The following is a 16,237-nucleotide window of genomic DNA, read 5'->3' as shown; positions in this document are numbered from 1 at the left end:
TCCTGGCTAGCTGGCAGGCGATGACTCAGACTTCCAGCCGCTGCCTCTGGTAGTCAGGCCTCCTCATCCCTTCCAGATAAGAGGGCCTTGGGGCGGGGTTTGGGATGGAGTAAGGCTGCCGAGTCATCTAAAGGGGTATCCTGAGACCACAGGATCCAAGCAGCCCAAGGAGCTTCAACCCCTATCAGTTCTTCCTTACGTCTAAACTTAATTGCTTCTGCTATAGGCAGAAACCAACCCTATGCGCTGTTGCCTGAATTGAAAAAAGGAAGTGGCAGAGGTTGTTCTCTCTGTGGGGTGAGGGATTTCAGTGTTTCCGCTGAAGGTGTGCCTGGAGTGGAGATGGACGGTGAAAGCTTGGTGTCAGGGAGACACTCCCCAGGCCTCTTCCTCAGCCAGATAGGGCTCAGCACTGGCCCTGCGCCCTGCCAATGTCCCCAGTGGCTCCTGAGAGCCCAGGTGAGGGATCTGAGAACAAGGCTTGAGCTTATCCAGGCATAAATGGGAGAAAGGCTGAGGAGTGGGTCAGGAGGAACTGAGGTTGGGAACCCATCCCTGAAGTTGCTCAGTGCCAGCCACAGAGGGGAGGACCCTGCTGTGTGGAGACCTGCCCCCAGCCCTCATCTTAGGGCTGCTGTCTGAAGGCGCGAGGCTGGCCATCCTGGGCAATCTCCTGGCGCCATCTCATGGCCAAAGGCCCTGAGTGCAGGAAAGACACTCCCCAGGGAATTCTCTGGGTTGACCATCTAAGCATGGACTTTGGGGCAACAATGGGAAAGGTGGCCGTAGAGTGAGGAAGACCTTGTTGAAATGCCACCAGTCTTGCACACCTTGGGAAACTCACTAGCCTTCCTTCCTCGATAAAATGGAGAGAATAATCTCAACCACTACCAGCCCAGAACTGCAGATAAACCATCCGGCCCAGGGAAGGTACTTAAATGAATGACACCTGGTGCTGAGGACTCAGAAATCAGTGGAGACTGGGGTGGACTGAGGGAGCCCAAAGCTGGGCCTGGAATTGATTCATTCAGTTAACAAATGTCTGGGAATTCCCTGGTGGTCTAGTGGTTAGGACTCTGCACTTTCACTGCCTAAGGGCCCAGGTTCAATCCCTGATCCCGCAAGCCGCACGGTGCGGCAAAAAACAAAAAACAACAACAACAAAAAACATTTATTGAGTATTTATTGTGTGCCAGGGCCACTCACATACATGGTTTCAGTTAATTCTTACAACAGCCTATGTAGTAGGGTACCAATGATCCCTCTCATTTTACAGATTAGAAAACTACAAGGAAGGATAAGTGAGATTATTTAGAAAAGGTGAGTGAGAGCATCCCAGGCAGAGGAAACAGCATGTGATAGGTCCAAGGGCTGGAAAGCCTGGTGGAGAAGGCTGAGGCTGGGCTGGGAGCCCTGGCGGGCTTGGGAGCAAAGCAGTGGCACCTGAGCTCTGCTTGAGGTTTTATGACAGGCCACCCCCATCAGGCTTGCCATCTTGTCCCCTCTTCACACAACTCTTCCCATGCTCTGGCTGCAATATTTATTCTTCATTTCTCGCACAGGGTAAACTCATTCCCTACCTCTGTGCCTCCTGCCTGGGATGTCCTCTTCATTCTTTTCATGCGTCCAAGTCACCCCAGCCCTTTAAAGCCCAGCAGCAGACATGCCTTCTCCAGGAGCCCTTCCAGGTGTACCCATGACCCCTAAGACCTGAGCTATCCCTTCAGGGCCCCATCCAGATGGCAGGAACTGAGACTGAGGCCCTACGCTGGGGCTGACCTCTTCAGCAAGTCCTCGGACCTGCTCCCATTCTTGGGACAGACAACCTGGTGGGGGGGACCACAGGGGGTTGTCCTGGGAACCCAGCAGAGAACTGGCTGTTGGGCTGAAGGCCAGGCCTCCTTGCCCTCCTGAGCCCTAGCACAGCGCAAATCAGACCAGGAGGTCCACACTCTCAGCAGGCACAAGCGACCTCCTAACACAGACTTGAATAAGCAGTAGGTGATCAGTCCATGCACAACTGACCAAGTGCTTACCAGCAGTTCAAACCTGAATTTTCTCAGTTTGTTCTAAACTTTTGGCCCCGCCTCGGTTCCTCAATCCCCTTGCCTGTAAAATGGGTTTGGGGGTGAGATCGTTGCTTATACCTTACAAGGTAAAAAGAGTCCTCCCTCCCTTTGGCAGGTCACCCTCACAACATACTGGTGGCCAGTATGACCACATTGCACTGAGGAGGCTCAGAGAGGGGAAGGGGCTTGTCCAGAGTCACAAAGTGAGTAGATACCAAGGTAGAACAAGAACCTGGGCCTCAGACTCCCTGGGCAGTGGTCTTTTCCTGTACCATTCTGTCCCTATTTGCCTCAGCTACTCCAAATGAAAGCCCACCTCCTCCAGGTCACCCCCTGAGTACTATCTCCACCACTGGAGCCGTCCCCCTTGGGACGGCAAGGAGCCACATCTCCTCCTCTGGTTGTCCGAACAGCTCTTGAGTCCTGGTTCGGTGGTGAGGAGGGGCCTGGGAAGGGCTTGGCACAGGCAGCGAGAATGCACCCAGGTGAGTTCTCAGGCGTCACCTCTATCCCCACAACCAACGCCCCTCACTCCCAGGGAGCTCTGGGCCTGCAGTGTCCAAGGGAACAGTGACTGCTAAATGGGGAAATGTGGGAAGATGGCGCTTGTGGAAAAAAGGAGAGAGGGAAGGAGGGAGGGAGAAGGTGGCTGAATAAGTGAGTGCATAAGTGGATTGCCACAGAGAGGGATGGATGTGTCGGTGAATGAGCTATTGAGTGGATGAAGAAAGGAGGGATGGATGGAGGAGTGACTAGGAAAACGGCTCTGGGTATCATAGCTAAAGAGAGGCCAACAGTTCTTTAATCACCAAACTACCCATTTGACAGACGGGTAGACTGAGAGAGGGCTGAGGAGAAAGGAAGCTGCTGGGTCTGTGGGGCTGGCCTTAGACCAGCAGCCTCCGGTCCTCCCCCACCTCTCTCTGCCTCCTCATCACCCTCTTTCTTCTGCTGGGGTGGGGAGGTTTCCAGGAAGGAGAAAGGAAGCTGCTGGGTCTGTGGGGCTGGCCTTAGACCAGGAGCCTCTGGTCCTCCCCCACCTCTCTCTGCCTCCTCATCACCCGCTTTCTTCTGCTGAGGTGGGGAGGTTTCCAGGAAGGAGATCTTTTCTCTGCCTCCTCGCTCCTTAGATTCAGTTTCCGCCAGGCTTTGGCGTTGAGGGTGATGGGGAGGGGGAGGCCCCCGCAGGGGTTATTTCCATCGGAGACAGCCCTGCCGGGAAACAGAGGAAGCTGCCCTGTCAGAGGTGTTACAGCCTGGGCTCAGGGCATGTCTGGCCTCCCCTTGACCTAACACACTTGGGGCCGCCAAGGCGCTTCAGGGACAGGAGGCTGCATGTAAGTGTTGGCACATCTCGGGGGCCGTGGGCCAGGGTGGGGAGGGGAGGGGGGCAGGCAGGCTGGGTCCAGCACTGACCTAAAGGAGGTCCACAGATTTGGGGGGTGGGCAGAGAGGAAGGGACTCCACCCAACTGGGGGATCAGAAAAGACAGAAGTAAGATTAGATCTGGAGCTTGATGGACACTTAGGGTTTTGACAAACAGAGATGGGTTGAATGGCATTTTGTGTGACGGGAAGAGCAAAAATGGGGAAGCCCGAGAGGAAGTCTGGATCTCTGGCTATGAATGGCCGTGTGCCAGTCTCGGTGTCTTGAGAACAGCGTGGCAAGAGAGGAAGGGGCGGAGTGAAGTACCTCATCTGGGGCACTTCATGAGGCTGGAGGGCTCGGCAGGGAGCTTGACTGTCAGGACAAGAGTTTGAGCTTTTCTTCAAAGGGCAGAGGGATACAGGGAAGGATGTAGTCAGAGCCACCTGCCAGAAAGCCCTCCACCGCAGGCAGAGCAGCTGGAGCCCAGGAAGAGGCTGGGGTCTGAGCTGGTCCAGGGCACAGGGCCCAAGAGTGAGTGACAGGTGTGAGAACTCGAAGGAATGTCAGCTGCTGCCCAGAGGCAGGGACCACGCGAGCCCTCCCTGGGACCAGCTCTTGCCGGGAAGTGGGAGAACAACTCACCACTCCTAGGTCCTCAGAAGGCGAGTGGATCAGGAAGCCAGTGTGACCTTTCCCGGAGCAGACCTGAAGGCTTGCCTGGATCCCCTAGAGCAGCCCCTGCCTCCTTCCGAGAGGACCACTCTCGCCAGGGAGTGCGAGGCAGAAAACACCTGGAAACTGCAGTCACCTGAGGCAGAGGGCTCTCTCTCGGGGTGGTGTCCAAGGGCAGCAGACCTCCCCAAAGAGTGGAGGCGCAGCACAGTTCCTTCTACCTGCTCTCCCTCCTCACCATAACCTTCTGTCCTAGCGTGCTGCTCTCCTCTCAGGCCCTGCCTGCGCCCTCTCCCTACCCACCTGGGGACACCCCAGGGGACCTCACACCCCTCTCCATCCATGGAAACCTTCCTCAACCACCAGGGACTTGCTCCATCCTTCATCCTCCTCTGAAAAGTTTCTTCCATCCTGTGGCTCACACTGGTCTCCCCCCTCAGACTAGCATATGTATATGTATATGAATACGTGTATGTGTATGCATATATCTGTATATGTATCTATCTACATCTACATCTGTACACTGTGCCACATGCAATGAGCAAGCAGTGAGTACCCATTAAATGTCTGGCATGTGAAAACAAAGAATGAATGCATGAATGAAGGAACGGCTGGAACAAACAAATGAAGAGATGAATGAATGAACTTTCTCTTGCTTGTACTAATCTTGGCTTCTTGGTGACAATGGGGGGACTGCTGTGTTTCCTCCTCTGGCCTCTACCTCATGCTTAACTGCTTAGCTGGGTGCCCAGCACTCCTAGCACATGGACTGTAGCCCCAGGAAGGCTCTTTGATAATCAAAGGTGATGTAGCATGTGGGTTACAGACTAGAGGATCCAAACATCATCATTTTGCAGTTGCCCCAAATCTGGGTAAAATATTTTCATCAAAATCAAATTTTAAGTTGGGAGAAATTAGTTTGAGGAGTTATGTTTTGCTCTAATTCACTTTTTAAAATCTCATAACTTTATTTAGCAGGTATATGCACATTAAGAATAGCTCACCTTGTACCAGGGGGTAAGGGGTGGGGGAGGAATAAATTGGGAGATTGGGATTGACATATACACACTACTATATGTAAAATAGGTAACTAAGAAGAACCTACTGTACAGCACAGGGAACTCTACTCAATACTCTGTAATGGCCTATTTGGGAATAGAATCTAAAAAAAGAGTGGATATATGTATATGTACAACTGATTCGCTTTGCTGTACCCCTGAAACTAACACAACATTGTAAATCAACTATAGTCCAATTAAAAAAAGAAAAAACGAATAGCTCACCTTGCCCCGTGCTAGGCACTGATCCTCACAACAACCCTATGAGGCAGGTACTACATTATTCCCTTTTATAGATGTGGAAGCCGAGCACGGGGGTTCAGTAAGGGGCCTAAGGATGCACAGCTTACATGTGGCAGAGCTGGGATTTGAACATGGGCATCTGGACCAGAGCCCTTATACTCAGCTTCAACCCTCTGTCACCTTCTGAGTGCATTTGCAGGGCTTCATGTTTTTTTCTGGGCCTCAGTTTTTCCCATCTGTAAAATAGGGAGAGGGGGTGATTTGACTCACTATCCCAAAGGCTTTCCCTTACAGGACCTTTGGATTTAAGTTGTGAATTCTCTCTGGACACCAGTTAATATGGAAATGCCAGTTGGGAGGTGAGTATCAATAAGTCAGACTGATCCCACCAGGGAAACTCTTGAGGCATTTGTGCTGCTGACTCCCCCAAAACCTAGCTTGAAGGGATGAGTGGACAGATAAGGTGTAGGATACAATGGCATGGCATGGCATTTATTAAGCACCTACTGAATATCAGGTCTATGACAGTTTTACTGATAAGGACACAGGCCCAGAAAAGGCAAGCAACCTCCCCTTTGTAGAACAGCATAGAAATAGGGGAGCCAGCATTTGAACCTGGCCTGCCTAGCTCTGAAGCTAGATTTATAACCTCTATACTTCATGTCCATGGGTCACACTAAGTTGCCTCCTCTTAGTCAGTCAGTTGGGTTCTGGTTCTGGCTCTGCTTCTAACTCACTAAGATTGAGCGGTCAGTGCCCCTCACTGTGCCTGGATTTCCCTCTCTGTAAAGTAGCTGTGGGTGGAGTTGGTTGGTCCCTCAGCCATTTGCCTTCGGGGGAAGCGGTTTTCACTCTTGCCACCAGGGGGCGCTGTGACCCTAGTGACTCAGCCAGACACGCCTTTGCAGCCAAAAGTCCGGTGGAAGGATTTAGGCAACTCCTAAATCACCTCCTTCCCCCATTTTACAGATAGGAAGACTGCCAAAAGAATGACCACGGGGGGGTTTCCCTGGTGGCGCAGTGGTTGAGAGTCCGCCTGCCGATGCAGGGGACACGGGTTCGTGCCCCGGTCCGGGAAGATCGCACATGCCGCGGAGCGGCTAGGCCCGTGAGCCATGGCCGCTGAGCCTGCGCGTCCGGAGCCTGTGCTCCCGTAACGGGAGAGGCCACAACAGTGAGAGGCCCGCGTACCGCAAAAAAGTAAAAGAATGACCATGGTTTTGAAAGGTGGAGTCCAGGCTGAGGAGGTGGGCACTGTCCTTAGCTCAGAAGTGTGGACATTCTGCTCATGCCGATTAATTAATTACCAGGGCCTTCCCTGCCCTGGGCCCCAGTTTGGGCTCTCAGACACAGAGAGGCACCAGACCTGGCACTTCTCCTCAGGAGCTTCGCAGTCTGTAGGGAAGAGATAGACAGGCAGGCCCACCATGACCACAGCCTCCAAACTCCAGGGAGCCCAGGGAAGCCCTGCCTAGCGTGATTTAGTGCCTCTAACCTCATGACATCCTGACAGGTGTCATCCCCCATTTTTCAGCTGGGAAAACTGAGACTCAGATAAGGTACATCATATCACTCACCCAAGTTCACATAGCTAGTAAGTAGCAGAGTTAGGATTCAAACCAAAGTCTGTCAATCTTCACTTACAGAGGAGACATTTGACTAGGGTTTTGAAGGATGAATAGAAAGTCACCAAGAAGGTTGGTAGGAAATGAATATTACAGCAAGAAAGTGAATTGGATTTCTCCCAAGCTTGAGCTTTATCGTATTCCAGGTTTCCTTAAAGTGAGGGCTGTGGAGGGCTTCCGTGGGGTGGTGAGTATCAGAGATGGTTCATGTGGGGAGATCAAGGCCCAGAGAGGGACAGAGGCCTACTGGGTGGTCAATGAGTGTGGCCACTGACAGATTGTATGTTGCTTCCCCAGCATCTCTGGATGTAGGAAGTCCAGTTGAACAGCCATGGAATGGGACAATGACACAGGCCAGGCCCTGGGCTTGCCGCCCACCACCTGCGTCTACCAAGAGAACTTCAAGCGGCTACTGCTACCACCTGTGTACTCGGTGGTGCTGGCAGCCGGCCTGCCACTGAACGCCTGCGTCATTGCCCAGATTTGCACATCCCGCCGGGCCCTGACCCGCACGGCCGTGTACACCCTGAACTTGGCCCTGGCGGACCTGCTGTATGCCTGCTCCCTGCCCCTGCTCATCTACAACTATGCCCAAGGTGACCACTGGCCCTTCGGAGACCTCGCCTGCCGCCTGGTCCGCTTCCTCTTCTATGCCAACCTACACGGCAGCATCCTCTTTCTTACCTGCATCAGCTTCCAGCGTTACCTAGGCATCTGCCACCCTCTGGCCCCCTGGCACAAGCGTGGGGGCCGCCGGGCTGCCTGGCTAGTGTGTGGGGCTGTATGGCTGGCTGTGACGACCCAGTGCCTGCCCACAGCCCTCTTCGCTGCCACAGGCATCCAGCGTAACCGCACGGTCTGCTATGACCTGAGCCCACCTGCCCTGGCCACCCACTACATGCCCTATGGCATGGCCCTCACAGTCATCGGCTTCCTGCTGCCCTTTGTTGCCCTGCTGGCCTGCTACTGCTGCCTGGCCCGTCGTCTGTGCCGCCAGGACGGCCCAGCAGGGCCTGTGGCCCAGGAGCGGCGTGGCAAGGCGGCCCGCATGGCTGTGGTGGTGGCAGCTGCCTTTGCCATCAGCTTCCTGCCTTTCCACATCACCAAGACAGCCTACCTGGCAGTGCGCTCTACGCCCGGCCTCCCCTGCCCTGTGCTGGAGGCCTTCGCGGCTGCCTACAAGGGCACGCGGCCCTTCGCCAGTGCCAACAGTGTGCTGGACCCCATCCTCTTCTACTTCACCCAGAAGAAGTTCCGCCGGCGGCCACATGAACTGCTACAGAAACTCACAGCCAAGTGGCAGCGACAGGGTCGCTGAGTCCACTGGGGCAGGACACGTGGGGGCTGGGCAACCATTGTGTTTGCCACTGTGGCTGGGGCACCAGAAGCTCCACCAGCCCCAAACCATGCAGAGAATTAGAGCTTAGCTCAGCTGGGCATAGAGTGAGACCCCCCCACAGACCCCAAAACTTCACCAACAACTATCTATTAAGCCCTTTTTCTGGACCAGGCCCTGTGGGTACAGAGAGAGACAAGCCTGGGCCTGGTTCTCCAGAAGGTCTCAAGAAGCCATGGAGAGTTGGGGAGAGAGTTAAGCTGCTCACAAAAATATAGTACGACATGTACTGTAACTGAGGAGTATGCTGCATACTTTGGAGTCACCAATAAAGGGAGTAAGAGAAGATGGGAGGGGGAAGTGAGAGCTTCTGGGAAGGGCCATTTGAGCTGGGTTTTGAGGGATGAATATGAGATCTCTGGGGGATGTGCTATGTTCCATTCATTCATTTGGTACTCCTCTGCCGCTCCTCATCCTCTCTGCTCCTTGTCCTCATCTCCACACACTCCCGCCCCATCCCCGCTCACTACTCCTCCATTCCTTATTCCCTCCTCCCAGATCTCAGTTTTCCTCCTGTGGAACAATCTGGCCAGCCCATGGCTGCTAGTATGCCACACAGACCCAGTACTGGCAGAACCAGCCATGGCAAAGGGAGTCTTCCACCTTAGAAGGTTAGAGCGGAAAGAGGAAAGGGCAGAGGGCCAAGGCAGGGAGGGGGAGGACTCTACAACTTCTTCAGTATTTTTCTTTTAGCCCTGCCTAATCTCCAAGGCTGTTCAGCCAAGGGGACCTTTAGAGAAGGGCTCTGCAGGAGTTAAACGCCACAGTAATGTCTGAGGTGTGCTTGCAGCTGGTGGAGGAAGGGGGAAAACCAGGCCCCAACCCATCTTGGGAATCCATTGAAAGTGTCCTTGCTGGAGAGGCTGACAATTTGGACAGAAGGCAATTTGATTCTTTGGGTCACAGTGAGACAGATGTGTGGGGACATCAGAAGACAGAGACTGGTTCTTAGTCCCCGTACAGTGCAATGCTGTGCCAAGCAGTCCAGGTGTTACCCATCTTGCATCTGAGACCAGGCTCTTCAGCTGCCTGTCATGGGGGAGTAAGAGATGGGGGAGCAGAAGGCAGAGGGCCTCCGCCAACGGCCCAGGCTAAGCGCGGCAGCGAGTCCCAGATGACTGTCCTAGCAGGATGCCAAGAACTGTGACCCCTTGGTTACTTTTCCAAGAGTGGAAATTGTGGGCCACAGGTATATTCCATTCCCAGCTTCCCTTGCAAGGCAGAATAGCATAAAGGGTTCAGACCCCAGAGCCAGATCACCTGGGTGTGTATCCTGGGTCTATCATTTACTAGCTGTGTTACTCTGGGGAAGTTATTTAACTTCTTCATACCTTAACTTCCATAACTGTAAAGTGGGAGTAATACTGGTACCTATTTTGTAAAGTTGTTGTGAGGATTAATTTAACTAATATGTGCAAAGCACTTAGAACAATGCCTGGAACATAGTAGGCATGCAATGAATGTTACTGTTATAATGGTTTTGCCTTTTGCTCACACAAGTTCCTCTAGGGTCTGTCTCTAGGAATAGGCATAGGAGGTTTCTAAACAAGGAGCTTTAAGCAGGGGAGACTGCAAGGGTTTTTATTTCTCCTTTAGCTAGGAGGCAGCTAGTCTTTTAAGAAAAAAAAATTCAGCACACTTTTTTGAGAATAAGAACCATAATCCATGAGCCCCATCTGTTCCTATGAGAAGGAAAAATCATTTATTGCATGCCAGGACCAGGGAGGGATTCCAAGCACCATTTGGGGGGCTTGAATTCCTCCTTCCCTTCCCCCTCCTTTTGTTCTTTTCCTCTTCCCCACCGCCCTTCTCCCTTCTCACTTTAACCCAGAGCACTCTCGGTGATGGAGGGGCAGGGCAGTGGGGTGGGGGGTGCTTACTCTGGGAAGGTCTGCTTGCTGGCATGGGGACAGAGACGACACAGACAGGTGGAGTGTGGTGAGGGGCAGGAGGGACCAAAGGGGTTGCGGAAGACTCCCTGGGGGAAGGAGCGGTGCAGCTGGGTCTCAAAGGATAGCTGTAATTACACTGAAGGAAAAAGGGTAAGGGTGTTCCCTGGTGCAGGGAACAGCACAAACAAAGGCATGGAGGCTGCCGGAGGAAGGATAGGCGGGGCTGTGGCCTGATATGAAGCTGGAGAGTTAGCAGGGCTAGAGAGGAAAAGGCTGCCGGCCAAGGAAGCACTGGGGAGCCACAAGGACAGTAGTGGCCATTGGCCGGGCTCTGTGGATTCCGGGAACCATGCAACGTGTGGTATACTCATTTTCTCATTTAATCCTTATAATAACTTATACTGGGGAAGCTGAGACCCAAATGTGGGAACTGACTTACTACCAAGGTCACACAGCCTTTCTCTAACCCAAATACTAGATCCTCCCCTGCTTCACCCTCCCTTCCCTCCCCTTTCCTTTCTTCACCTGACTTCCAAGTGCCCACCTGCCCCACCCAGTCCTAGTAACTGGGGACCCCTAGGAAGTTGTGCCAACCACAATGTCAATTCTCTTTTAGTTAGGCACAGTCTCCTAGGATGAAAAATTCATTTCCTAGCCTCTCTTGCAGCCAGATATGGCCAGATAAATTACTCCTGGTCCATGGGATATAAGCCAAATGCCCTAAGGCAGTTTAATATGGGAGGAGGGAATGTCTTTAAAAGACAGGTGGTGTCTGGCCTCCCTTCCCTTCTTGTTGCTTACATTGTGACGTCACAGCTGGAGCACCATCTTGGAACAAGAGCAGCAGCTTGCGTTTCTGACCATTCCCGTTTGGGGTCACCTAAATCCAGACTTTTGCATGAGAGAGAAATAAATGTCTACCTTTTTTAAGCCACCAGTTTTTCAGGCCTTTGTTACCCACAGCCAGAACTAATCCCTTTACTCAGTATGCCTACTGAGATGGCGGACCTCGGTGGAGGCCAGGCAGTGTCATGGACTGGAAGGGGGGACAAGATCCAGCCTGGTGTGGGGGGCTGAGGCCTCCACCTAAGGAGGAGCTAGGAGTCAACAGGGTCTGGAGACACCAGGAAGGCTTCTTAGGAGAGTGGCAACGCCTGGGGAGTGGTCATCCCACTTTTGGCTTGAAGCTGAGGGAGTGGATGGGCTTCCTGAGGAAGAGAGTAAGAAGAGAGGGCCTGGATAGAGTCCTGGGAACTCTAGCATCAGGGCCCTGGGAAGAAGGAGGAGCCGGAGAGGTAGAGGGTCAAAGCCTGGGGTTTCGGAATGATGGTGGCGTGATGGCACAGTGGAGGTAGGTGAGTCAAGGAGCAGCTGGAGGGGAGGAAGTGGAGATGCTGGGTGGGGAAGAAGAGAGAGAGGAAGATTCCAAAGGAGGCCAGGCCCAGGGAAGGAGCTTCCAAGACAGGGAACCCGTGAGTGTTGGCTGCTGGAGGTTGAGGACAGGGAGTCTGAGGGGTAGGGCCAAGATGGGGGAGCCAGAGAGTCAGGAACCAGGGTTTGTCTCAGGAGACTTCCATGCCGAGCAGGAAAAGCCCAGGGGCACTGGATCTGTCCTAGCGAGGATGCTGCTGGCTCCTCCCTCCAGCTCAGACCCAGCCCTACCCTCAGAAAGAATCCAAGGGCTGGGGGTGCAGACAAGGAAACAGTTCATCCAGCAAACAACATTTATTGTGCACCTACTGTATGCTAAGCATCATGCTGAGCATTGGGTCCCTGCCTTCAGTGAGCTCCTAGTCTGATGGAGGATGGCAATAATGAAAAAAACACATACATATCTGGATCACTACAACCAGGCAGGAGAGCTCAGAAGAACATAAAGAGGGCCAGGGGACAAGGAAGGTATCACTAAGGAGGCAAAAAGCCCCTGGAATGGTCAGGGAGCAATAGAGGCTGAGGACCAGGGGAGCCTTGACCCAGCTTGAGGTGAAGAGAAGATTTCTTAGCTGAGGTCTTTGGGCCTCAGTGCAGAAGGGCTGTTTCTGACTCTGACTTTGAACAAGCCCCCTTCACTTCTCTGAGCCTCTGTTTCCTTACCTGTAAAATAATGTTAATACTACCAGCCCTCCCTATGCCCCCAGAGGTATGGAGCATGGAAAAGTTAGGGCATAATTTTCATAAATACTCAAAAGAGTATTATAACCCAAGAGAAAATGGGCAGGAGACACAAACAGGCACTTCACAGAAAAGGAAACACATCATCAGAAAACACAGAAGAGGTATTCGACCCTAGCTTGACAATGCCTCTCCAACGTTGAACAACAGCATAGCTGTTGCTCCAGCACTTCTGCGCACGTGCATGTGAAGTCATGCACAACACTGAGCTGCACTGTTCACAAGCACGAACAGCTGGAACCACCCAAATGCCCATCCATGAGAGAGTGGATGAATACACTGTGCTATATTCACACACTGGAATGTTAACACACAGCCAGAATGCACTATACCGACATGCAAAGTGGATAAATCTTAGCAGTATATTAAGTACAAAGAAATCCCAAAAAATTATACACAGCAAGATGCCCTTTTTATAAAGTTTTAAATAACGAGAATGAAAATATATACTTTGAAGGAATACACAGATGCAATAAAACTATATAAAAAGGGGCTTCCCTGGTGGCTCAGTGGTTGAGAGTCCGCCTGCCGATGCAGGGGACACGGGTTCGTGCCCCGGTCCGGGAAGATCCCACATGCCGCGGAGTGGCTGGGCCCGTGAGCCATGGCCGCTGAGCCTGCGCGTCCGGAGCCTGTGCCCCACAACAGGAGAGGCCACAACGGTGAGAGGCCCACGTACCGCAAAAAAAAAAAAAATATATATATATATATAAAAAGGAAAGCAAGGGAATGCTGAACACAGGAGGCGATGGTTATCATGGGTGGTGGGATAGCAGCAGGAGAATGAGTGGTGGGAGAAATATATAATGAGATATAGAACATTGTAAAGGCCCTAGTTGTTTTGTTTTTTGATAGGAATCAATTAAATAACTGGTAAGAATGTGTCATGAACAAAAGGTTACAAATAATCCAATTCTGTGCACTTGAGGCCTAATTATACAGGAAAGGGGACAATCTCGGGTCAATTCTATTTGAATTTGGAATGGAATTAGGAGCCAGACTCCACCTAAGACAGCTCCTGTCCAGAGCTCATTGCTTCTTGGAGTCCTCTCACTCCTCATCTTTCTTCCTCTTAAGTGCCTGAGGCCCATTATTGGCCTTGACTGTGACCATCACAATCTTCCTATCTTCATTTCCCCAAGGGATTCTACAGCCCTGATATTGCTGGGTCACCACAACTCACTGGGTAGATGGGGTATTATTGTTTTCATTCCCCTTTCACAGGTGAGGAGCCTGAGGCCCAAAGGAAAAGAGCAACATGCTGAGGGTCACCTGTCACATCTGTAAGGGTGCCTGCATTGGGCCCAGCTTAGTGTTGCTCTCCGCCCTGGCACCCAGTGCTTCCAGACCCCTTCTAGATGAATATTCTGAGGGTTAAAAACACCCAAGCCCTCTCTGTGCCTGGAAGATGACTTTGTCTCATCCTGAATCAGAAGGGGCTGGTGGGGGGAGCACTCGTGAAGTACTCTAAGCAGCCAAGCCAATCTCCGATTGCGTGAGCTTCTCATTGGGTGGAGGCCCAGCGTAGGTCCTTAAACACCCTCCCTCCCCACCAAGGGGATTCCTGGTCCAAAGGCCCCAACTAGCCCACCTCAAGGCCAAGCTGCAGGGTGCTGGGAGACTGTGACCTGAGTCTCTGCTCCTCTCCATCAGCTTCACCATCTGTGATTTGGGAATAAAAACCTCTATCCTCTATCCCAGAAGTGACATGAAGACAGAAAATGACCAGGTGTGACAGAGCTTGGAAAATTACAAATTTCAGATGGCAGGGGCCATCATTATTATTGGAAGAGAGCAGTGACTTCCAGGATGAGGGTCCCCGCCCCCACCATACCAAAACAACCTAGAAGAGACAAGAGTCTGATTTCAAATAGAGTCAGAGAGAGGCACCCTTGGGGAAACTTAAACCCACTCCATACTTTTCAGATGAGGCAGCTGAGGCCCAGGGAAGTGCTGGTATTTACCCAAGGTCACACAGCAAGGAAAGGGCAGAGAGACAATAGGCCAGACAGAGCTCTCTTCCTTGTTATCAATTTCCCGTTGAGGAGTGAGCGATATGCTGGCCCCTTTGAGACAGAGAGGAGGTAAGGTTGAGTTGAGGGACTTATTGGAGGCTGCTCTCAACTCAAAGAGGAAGAGCTTTCTCCCTACAGTTATTTCCCACAACCCAAGGGAAGCAGCAAGCAGGGCCCTGGGGTTCTCGCTGAGTCCTCCGTGTCTCATGCGGTAGTCAGGCAATCCCTGAGTGTCTACCTTCTTGCCCTATGTCCAGCCCTGCCTGTTCATCTGGACCGGGGCCTCCTGCTCCCAGGGCCTCCTAGCTAATGGGGCCCAGCCACAGTCCTCTTGGGCTAAGGGTAACATGAGTGTCCGCTGTTCCTGGGGAGGCTGATCCCAGGCCCAGGGAGGAGGAGGATACTGCTGGGGGCTCATCAGGGATCTGGAACCAGCACAGGCTGTCTGGAGGAGCATGGTGTTTGAAGCTCCTGAAATCTGAATTCGAGTCATACCAGGAGCTGCCATTTCCTGACTTTGACACTGGTCAAAGTTCTTCTTGACCCACAGAGAAGGAGCAATAAGATCTACCTCCAAGGGTGGTGTGAAGCAGTAGAAGCCACCCACACCTTGCCTGACAGGAGGGCGGATGGGAGTCAGGTAGGAGTGTAGGTTTGGCAGTGGTAAATCCAGGGCGTTCCCGTCAAAGCGCCTTTTTTTGGGGGGGGGGGGGTACGCGGGCCTCTCACTGCTGTGGCCTCTCCCGTTGCGGAGCACAGGCTCCGGACGCGAAGGCTCCAGCCGCTCCGCGGCATGTGGGATCTTCCCAGACCGGGCACGAAACCCGAGTCCCCTGCATCGGCAGGCAGACTCCCAACCACTGCGCCACCAGGGAAGCCCCAAAGCGCCTTTTGTGTTTTAAGTCGAAGGAAGGGCAGTGCACTTTGCGAAGGGAATAGGTTTGAAACGGCTCCTGAAGGGACTAGTTAACGACTAGAGGGAAGTAAAGGAAGTGAAGTCTTCCCAACTCTCCGGGTTTGTTTGTTTTTTTTTTTTTGTGGCGGGTGCAGCTTTAGTCATCCAAGGCTCCACGGGGGTGGGCGAATCCGGCCGGTAGACGGCGCTAGAGCCGCGTACCCCAGAGAGCTGGAGAAGGAGGGGGCGGGGTACAAGGCGCGCGACTGGAAACGTGGGGGCGTGGTCACAAAAGGGTGGGGGCCCCTGGAGCGGCTTGGGGAGGGTGGGGGGACAGTCAGCGCTGGACTGGCCGCAGAGGTGGGAGGGGCGGGGCGTTTGGGGGCGCCAGGGGCTGGACCCGGTCGCAGTTACAGCGGGATTCGCAGCGAAGGACCTGGTAGGAGGCGTGGCCTGGGCGGGGTGAAGGGGCAGGACAGGGAGCTGCAAGCGCCCGGGTTGGTCTGCGGTGCGCACCGCTCCCCCTGGAGGCGAGTCTCTCGGCTGGGAGAGTGTTTCTGCTTGTACCTGAGTGTCGGTGTTGTGTACGAGAGTTTGTGGGTCCGAGGTTGCCATGTTGGGGTCCCTTGGGCAGGAGGCGTTTCCGCCCGAATGCAGAGGGTGTGCCACCCCGACTGTACGCCTGCGGAGCCGACCACACTCAGAGTGTGCGTGTTGCAGCGAGTGCTGGGGGGATGGGGGTCAGCTCTGCCCGCTGAGCTCCCGAGGGGCTCATCTGGAGGGTCGCTTCACTCAGCCTGTGCTCAAGCAGTCTTATTTCTCCTTCCGCTCC

At 53.2% G+C, this 16,237-nt stretch overlaps 1 protein-coding gene across 1 annotated transcript in view; it reads left to right on the top strand.

The window, feature by feature from the left end:
* Positions 1 to 8,444, top strand: part of P2RY6 (pyrimidinergic receptor P2Y6) — a 42,228-nt gene extending 33,784 nt beyond the window's left edge. Inside the window, exons 3-4 of the mRNA XM_082628871.1 lie at positions 5,705 to 5,769; positions 7,333 to 8,444. Coding sequence (XP_082484997.1) covers positions 7,367 to 8,353 — 987 coding nt within the window. The 5' untranslated portion in view covers positions 5,705 to 5,769; positions 7,333 to 7,366 and the 3' untranslated portion in view covers positions 8,354 to 8,444. The remainder of the gene's footprint in view (positions 1 to 5,704; positions 5,770 to 7,332) is intronic.
* The last annotated feature ends 7,793 nt before the right edge of the window (positions 8,445 to 16,237 follow it).

This window comes from Mesoplodon mirus (genome assembly GCF_964341445.2).
Source record: "Mesoplodon mirus genome assembly, chromosome: 7".
NCBI lineage: Eukaryota > Metazoa > Chordata > Mammalia > Artiodactyla > Ziphiidae > Mesoplodon > Mesoplodon mirus.
This window is presented reverse-complemented; position numbering and strand designations above follow the sequence as displayed.